Below are 8,539 nucleotides of genomic sequence, written 5' to 3'. Positions count from 1 at the left end.
ACAGAGCCCGGGGGAAACCCACGACCATCCGCAGGTTGCAGCAGACTTTCCCACATACGGCGGCTGCTTTGGATTTACTCGCTACATGCTATACTATTTTACAGCGTGTTTTTTGTGACCTGGTCTGTGTTAGCTGCTGTTAGGCCTACAGAAATTTATATTCATTCTACTTCAGAGGTGCTTGTAAAGGCTGAGAGCTGATAAATCGAAGGCGAATTTCTCGCCTACATTTTGCAGACTGGAAACCTTGGCGAAGGGGGCCTTGTAGCTCTGTTACCACACTTTATCGATGTCTTTTGTCACAAAATTGCTTTGGACCTAAGGGCTAATGCCTATTACCCGCTTCAGGAGTTACACCTTCCTCCGAAAAGGAGACGGTGTGATTTGCTGCCCTGGCATTTACCATCACCGCCCTCCCCCTCTCCCCCTACTCTCCTTAAGCCACTTCAGCCTCCCCACCTTTTGAGCGCATAGCTGTGAGTCAATACCCTTAGAAGTGAATCAAACATTTATGTCCTCGAAAATGAAACATTGTATGTGTCTTTTGAAAGGAAATTGCTTTTCACAGATCGCCAGACTGTAATGACGATTCCTTGGGTAACTCTGTTGCTCAGATTCAATGGGAGAACTAGACAGATGTCATTTTATTCCGGGGGTCGAAATTTTTTATTCGGGCGTTGAATTGAGTTTAAGTTCCACGAAACCCTTTAATAAAACACTCTCTTGCGTCGTTTTTTTCCGAGAAGTTAACTCTGTGATACAAATAATCATCCCCATGCTTGTGAGGTTACCTAAGGGTTCATGAAAGGAAGCTGTTCAACGCTGATTGTAAATTTTCAGTTTTTAAGGTATCCCTTCATTATGTAATAAAACAGTTAATTTTTATTTTAGGGGAATGTTTTTGCTTTCTTGTTATTACGATGCCTGTTTGTGCATCTTTCTTTTTTTTTTTTTTTTTTTGGTCTGTAGACTCTAAGATTCTTGGAACTGGCGCCAGAAGAAATGCGGAATAACTAGACAACTATTACTAGCTAGGTGGAAATAAAGACTTAAACTGACCCCTTCCTCGTCCGCTATCCCCAGTAGTTGTGCAGGCAGTCTATATCCTAGTTCTAGCTCGGACGGCATGAACGTGATATAGAGTATAAGAAATGTTACATTTCATCAAATCTTTGCAGTAAAGGTCGTTAATTTTCAATTAACACGGTTTGCAATGTTTTTGGAATACATTTAAATCATTACAATGGTTTGCATTTCATTCTGTACTTACGCTTTTCTCCAGGGCAAGATGAGTGGGTTCCAAGGATACCGACATGTGAACAGCACAAGAAGTGGCATACTGGTAGAGGATTCTGGTCAATATGGCGACACAGACATTTTCTACTCCGAACTAAATGGGACAGTAAACTCTTCTAACGTCACCGCAGCTACTCCTACCCATGGACGAGACGAAGAGCTGGCTAAAGTCGAAATCGCTGTCCTCGCCACCATTTTGTACTTCGCCTTATTTGGCAATATGTCGGTGCTTATTGTGCTGCGCTTGCGTAGAAAGAAACTTTCTCGAATGCAGTGGTTCATTGTGCACTTAAGCTGTGCGGATCTCTTTGTGGCTATTTTCAACATCATGCCTCAAATGATTTGGGATATTACTTATAGTTTCTATGGCAATGACTTTTTGTGCAGGTCGGTGAAGTATTTTCAAGTTGTAGCAATGTTCGCGTCATCTTATGTACTAGTCATGTGCGCCATTGACCGGTACCTGTCCATCTGTCACCCACTAACGAGCCATACGTGGACACCAATTCGTGGTCACATTATGATTCTGGCTGCATGGATTATGTCCCTTTTATTCAGCCTACCAAATGGCATCATATTCTCTTATAAAGAACTGCCTGGCGGAGTATACGACTGCTGGGTGGATTTTGACCCTGCATGGACCCTGCAGTTGTACATCACCTGGATATTCATCGCCATTTTTGTCATTCCCTTCGTCATTTTGACTTTCGCCTACGGTTGCATCTGTCATGTAGTGTGGAAAAGTATGAAAACGAAGGAATCCTCTACCAAGCTAACCACAGTGCCTAGTGCGAAAAGTTTTCGCAAACCCTGCCGAATTTCTTTTCGACACGAAAATGGAAAACTTATGGAAGGTTACCACGACAACTCGTCAAAACGAGGCAGCGGAAGTTCGGCTCCGCGTGCGCACACGCAACGCTTGTCACGTGCTAAGATGAAGACGATCAAGTTGACTTTGGCCGTGATTTTGTGCTACGTCATATGTTGGGCTCCCTTTTTCATAGCACAGATGTGGTCGGCCTATGACGAGAACGCGCCCTTCAACGGTAAGCTTGATATTTTCATTTTTACCCATTGAGCGAAACGTGATCTAATGGTTAAAAGTCTTAGGACATACGGTGCGGGTTCGAACCCTGCCTTGGACAGGAGATTTGTAGATTTCCTCCCTCTCACCGATTGTCAGGCCTTTGGGATAATAAAAGCACACTATAAAAGTTCGTTGAAGACCAATCATCAATATGGTTAGCACATGATCCGATTTGGGGAAGTGCAGCTGTAACTTGCCAGAGATTGGTGGTTTATCCGGGGCACTCCAATTTCCTCCAGCCATAAAACTGATCGTGATTGTATAAAGGAAAACTTTTTACGCATGGCATCAGTTGTGACTCTCTTGTCGAGCTAACCAATGGATTCTACCTATGTTTAGTAGCCACTGACCAATGAAACCACATGAATCCACTTTCATCTGGTTCGTACGTGGAAAGGTCTCTCAGCTACCTGCGGATAGCTGTGGGTCCCCCCCCCCCCCCCCGCCGGGTTCTGCCCGGTTTCCTCCCACCATAATGATGGGTGTCTTCGAATAAGTAAAATATTCTTGTGTAGGGCGTAAAACACCAATGAAATAAAATTTAAAATAAAGACATAAAGACATACCACAACTATACTGGAATACCCATACAATGCTGGTTTTATTGCGGGGTCAGAAAATTGTAGGTATCAGCAAACTTGTATCAGCTCCCTTAGCGAAAACATTACAAGTACAGTCAAGTACTGTTGTGCTATTGCAAAAAAAATTTAGGGGTCTTCTGCATGTGGATACTTAAAAACTCTAAACGTCTCCATGAAAAACTAGACGCTCTAATACACTTATCGCATAAGGACACATCTACTTGAGATTTCTCACCTCTCTATACTACGATTCCTTACACAGATTTAATAGACAGAATTTCATCAGCAATTGTATCGGCAAATGTTTATTAAAACCGTCACCGCTATATTAACGCCAAAGGCCTTCAGTTCCACTACATTCAAGGGTTACCATTCACGTTATGTATCCACGTTCTTTGAGTTGCTTGAATTTCTCATTAATAACATCCATGTGAAATTCGGAGAAACCATATATCAACATATCTCTATAGGTACAAATTGTGTCCCCCATTTGGCCGACCTACTATCTGTTCTCATATGAATACGACTATATCCAGAAACTATTAAGGAGTAATCCTCACCAAACCCAACCTTTCTCAGTCACTAAACGGTATATTGATGATCTGCTGGCTTTAAACATTCCATATATAGCAAAGGCTGTGAAAGACATTTACCCACCTTCGCTGGATTTAAGGGAAACCACAGACTCTCCAGATGGTAGATCTTATCTGGACCTTTATGTGTACAAGGACCAAAACGGTTTCCTTTCTTTACTTCTTCTTTTGCTGACTTTACAAAAAGAGGGATAGTTTAAATTTTTACATTGCAAATTATCCTTTTTGGACAGCAGTATACTGAAGGATCCAGCTTGTGGCGTGTACATATCTCGCCTTGTAGCATTAGTTAGATCCTGCGTGTTGTCAATTAACGTAATAAGTTATTATCGCAGTGGATCAAGATTATTCCATCAAACGCCCTCACTCCAAGTTTCTTAAGATTTACAATGGTTATAATTCTCTTGTTAGTAAATATGGACAGAACATCCAGAATCTCTGGCGTTCTGCTTCATGATTGTGTCTAATTTCGGGGTCTAGGAGTATTATATTCATCGTGTTGAATTAGATGGCCACGTTGGGTAGTTGAATAGTTGCAATCAAAGCGCAACTGAGATACATATTTTGTTGTCGACAACTGATGTTGTAGCATATTACACGATTTAAATACTGATTTCATTCAGTCGCCTAGAACATAGCTTGCGTCTTACCAACATCAATGAAAACTGTTTCTTTTTGCATGATTCGTTGCATGATTTCATCCTATTTTCGTACTTCATATATTTTTTAGTTTTTTTTTTTTTGGTATTTTGTGTTACACGTTGTTTTTGGGAATTGTCCTTCCGATTTTGGCCCGGAACGTCCATATTGGTTGAAGGCTGGTATGCGAATGTCTGTTTTCACGTAGAGATTAATATCACTTAACTGTGGCTTGAAGAATGCGGGTTTGACCTATAACTGATGAGTTACAGTTGTTTTTGGTGCTCTGTTTTCTCCATTAAATTTTCCGAATGTTTAAGAAAACTGAATGCTTCCTAGGCAAATTATTCCCACGAAAAATGTCTAAACCCCCGTGGCCTTTGGGCGATAAATGATTTTATCTTCATTTAATGTGTATGTTTTGAACGTTTTTCTGAATTTAAAGCTTTAAAAGTAGCTAATTTTCGTCTTACACAGTTTTTGTGCCTTAGAACACCTATTACTTGCAAGTTAATGCACCGATTCACCTTGTCTTGAAATTAAATCCCATCACGAAATCATTAAAATTTTTTTTTTCGCGCAGCTATCGTGTTTCTGATAACATTACTTTCGATACTCTTCATACTTGTACAGAATTTTCCGATACTCCTGAGAGTTTATCTGGGGCCCTTCTGAAGCAATGTTTGTTAATGAACACTACCGCGTATTTGCTGGCATCGTGATACAATATGAAATATTCTCAAGAAGCAATCTCTGTAGTCTAGTTTTCCTATAGAGGAGATTATGAACACAAAAAACAAGCTAATATGAAATGAAAGAAGTTTAGGTGCTGTGTTAGTAGAGTGTCGAGGGCCCGTTTGTTCAAATCTGTTTTAAGACTTAATATCAGAATAAACTTTAAGCAAGGGTTCAAATTTGTACTTAGCCCAAAAATAATTGCTTAACAGTATCTACTAAATATTTAAAGTAAATCCGCTTATACTTTGACACTGGATAACTGCATTAGCTGCTGAGTTTGAAAATATTTTGAATTTAAACATGACTTAATACAGATATTAGCTAATACACTTTCGAACAACTGAGTCCAGTATTTTAACACCCTTAGACCTGAAAGTCTTCCAATAATGCGCAATACCATACCAGGCAAACAATAACGGGATATATTTTTCTGTGTAACAACGGGTCCACGCAATAAATGAGAAAATGAGAAATGTTTATACCAGTTTCCTCTCAGGATTGTACCATAGACTACACAATTTAGACAGGAATCACTTCGGAGCTGAGGTGGTTAAAGCACTGGTTCACTCCGACCATCATACAACTGGCCAGTATGAACATCTTCCCTTACTGCCTGTCCCGTACAGTTTTTACAGGGCTGATACATTGTATATTTGTAGTACAGTCGAGCTTTAAGTGTGTCGGATGAACCTTTGCCCTGTAATGTAGGTCTATATATATATATATATATATATATATATATATATATATATATATATATATATATATATATATATATAATATATATATATACATATATATAGTACTTCTTGCATTTGTCTACACTACATATGGATGTAGACCAAGGCTACTTTTCTGCGTGTGCTTTCGCTAGTTTCCCGTTTAGAGGTGTGAACTACCTTTTGGAGTAGGCCCTTTTATGGTGTACACATATACCCAAACCAGCGAAACTTGGATTCGAACCTGTGAGCTCAGTAGGTCTGTTAATGGAAGGAAGCATGCAGTTAGCTTTTGTCGAATTTTTGTCGAATTTTTGTCGAATGGTCTTGAAACATTGTCTCAAGATTCCAAGTCCATAATGTTTTGATTTCATATTCAGCTGGGTTTTGAACTGTGTTCAAAAGTATTTGGTTATAGCATTTTGACATTTTGGTACATGGTACAGCTGGATGGCTTTAACGTGTAGCGGTAAAAGAATTCGACCTTGAACCCCCATATTATGGGTCAAGCATCTCACAAATCTTACTACAGAAATCAGGAGATATATACATATCCATTGATTTTTACGCCATTGAACCTGAGAAGTTGAATTATTAACATTTAAACACTGCTGGCTCTTGGCCGCTTGCACAACGAGATTGTAGCTAAAATTGATGGTAGAAACTAGAGCTGAGTTTACAATTAATTGCAAAAATATGTTGCGCCGCTCATACAAAGAAATTTTAAAGTGACTATAAATTTTGGAAGTAACAATCACGATCGCCTAATTTGGCTACCAGATAAACTTGTGTAAATGGATAATGTGTCGGTCATTAACTTTTCTTGCCTTCATTTTTAAGTTCTACATCATAATGTTCAGCAGCTAACAACAACAACGTGAGAAAAAATGCTCGAAACATCTTTTTGAGACAATAGCATTGTCGAAAAGTACTAACAGACTACCTAAGACAAGTATTTGTACTTAGCGTTAATTTTGGAGCGATTATAAATATTTACAACAGGGTCGACCTGATTGTAATTTCTGAATGTAAGTTACAACTATCGTAGTTTACAAACCCTGCAAGATGGTGTCGATTGAAAGTTATGGCTACGACCGAGATCTTGATGATTTCCGCTGAGGCTTACGAGTCCTTTGTGCAAGCGGACACAATAGCATAAAACATACTTCTTATACCTTTCTACATGTACGTGCATATATATATATATATTTTTTTTAAACGTGCATGAATTCTTGTGTTATTTTATCTGGATTTGAAAATGTCCGTCAGTTTAGGAAACTGTTCAGGCTCACTGTCTCTTGGATTATGTATGTTTTCACCAAGTACGACATGTCAGCAATATTGCCAAACTAAGCCATAATGGCGCATTTACTCCTGCTTACCGGGTTCCCGCCTGCAAAACAGACTACTTGCCACTCACATTAAACTTTCTACACTATCTGATTTATGTTTGTTCTAACTGTTTCAGGGAAGGCCTTCACCATCTTGATGCTACTCGCGAGTCTGAATAGCTGCACCAACCCATGGATATACCTTGCGTTCAGCGGTCACCTCTGTAATAAAGCCAGGGGACGCTTCTCCCGACCCCCAGCGAGTTCTTTCTTGGATTCGGGTACAAGGTCCACCATGATGGAAACAAGTGTTAGAAGGGGAGGTAACCGGCGTGAGAGCGAGTACTCCGGTGCGTACAGCACGAGTAATTTTTGAAAGACCCGAATGAAGATCCCCACGTGCTTCAGATTTCATGGTGCATTCGTAGATATCGTTCCCACTTTATATCATCGGCCGACAGATTCTAGGCGAAGGAATGAAAAAACGTTTTTCAGGAGTTGTGTTTAGGCTTTACAGCATGCGCGTTTTCTTACGCTGTAATTTGACTTATAGGCTGGTACATTTGGCCTATCCTTAGTGGACATACTCTAGTAAAGAAAATCTTGAGCATACAAGGGGACACAACTCTTCCTGGAGATCGTTTCTGGAGTTGTTTCCGGGCTTTATAACACGTGTGTTAAATTTATACAGTGCACAGAACAAACATATCATTTACGAACAGCTTCTGGGTAAGGAATGAAAGACAGAGTAGACAAGGGGACACAACTCTTACTGAAAATCGCGTATCTTGAGTTGTTCCCTCGCTCTGTGATATGTGGAATTCTTTTTACGTTAAGGATTTGTGCGGCGCTCAGAAACATACCCGTGAGGCTAAATTCAGGTGAAGAAACGAAAAGACTATAGTAGGCAAGGGGACACAACTGTTACTGTCGACAGTTTGGCTGGAATTGTTCCCAGACACTGTAACAAGTGCGATGTTCGCTATGGATCTCTACATTCCGTGGAGTCATATTTGACTAGTGAACAGTCAGTTCACTTCTCAACTTGTCCACAAATGTTCGGCTGACATTTGTGTGAGATCTAAAAAATGTTATCATTTGGACCCAAGATTGTTGTTGTAATATTCATATTTAATTCCTGAAACTGAAATGTGGTGAAAACTTGGTGGCTATATCTCCTCCCTTACGTAATACTAATCCCGCTCAAACAATTTCTCCAAGACCTCATGTTCACAATTCTTTGCTCAGACAAATACAAGAATTATCTCCTCGCTCAAGATCTTTCAAGTTATCGGGTCAGTGATTTAGACCCTTGTGTATAAAATATGTTCGGATTTACTGTAGATTTTACTAAAATGTAGTCCAAGTTAACGGAAAAAATAGTCCGGATTTTACGAAAAAAGTTATCCGGATTTTTAGTATGTAAAATGGACACGACACTGTAAAGTCATAATGTTGACCATAATATGTGAACCGTAGTGGAAAGCCTGCTTCTAGGCGTTCCTGTGCAGTGACGGATGTATTTACGCCAAAAATGCAAACAGAGACGGAAGTC

The 8,539-nt window shown here is 39.8% G+C and overlaps 1 protein-coding gene across 1 annotated transcript; it reads left to right on the top strand.

Moving 5' to 3' along the window:
- The first annotated feature begins 1,288 nt into the window (after positions 1-1,288).
- LOC135464448 (cephalotocin receptor 1-like) lies at positions 1,289-7,360 on the top strand. The gene is made up of 2 exons (XM_064741874.1): positions 1,289-2,342; positions 7,122-7,360. The coding sequence occupies exons 1-2, from the start codon at positions 1,289-1,291 to the stop codon at positions 7,358-7,360; spliced, it is 1,293 nt and encodes a 430-aa protein (XP_064597944.1).
- The last annotated feature ends 1,179 nt before the right edge of the window (positions 7,361-8,539 follow it).

The sequence above is a fragment of the Liolophura sinensis genome, chromosome 4, assembly GCF_032854445.1.
Source record: "Liolophura sinensis isolate JHLJ2023 chromosome 4, CUHK_Ljap_v2, whole genome shotgun sequence".
Taxonomy (NCBI): domain Eukaryota; kingdom Metazoa; phylum Mollusca; class Polyplacophora; order Chitonida; family Chitonidae; genus Liolophura; species Liolophura sinensis.
The sequence above is the reverse complement of the archived record's forward strand: the minus strand, read 5'-3'. Positions and strand labels throughout refer to the sequence as shown.

Coding starts and splice junctions, on each gene's coding strand:
- LOC135464448 (XM_064741874.1), top strand. CDS start 1,289: ATGAGTGGGTTCCAAGGATACCGACATGTGAACAGCACAAGAAGTGGC. Junction 2,343..7,121: donor CGAGAACGCGCCCTTCAACG/GTAAGCTTGATA, acceptor TAACTGTTTCAG/GGAAGGCCTTCACCATCTTG.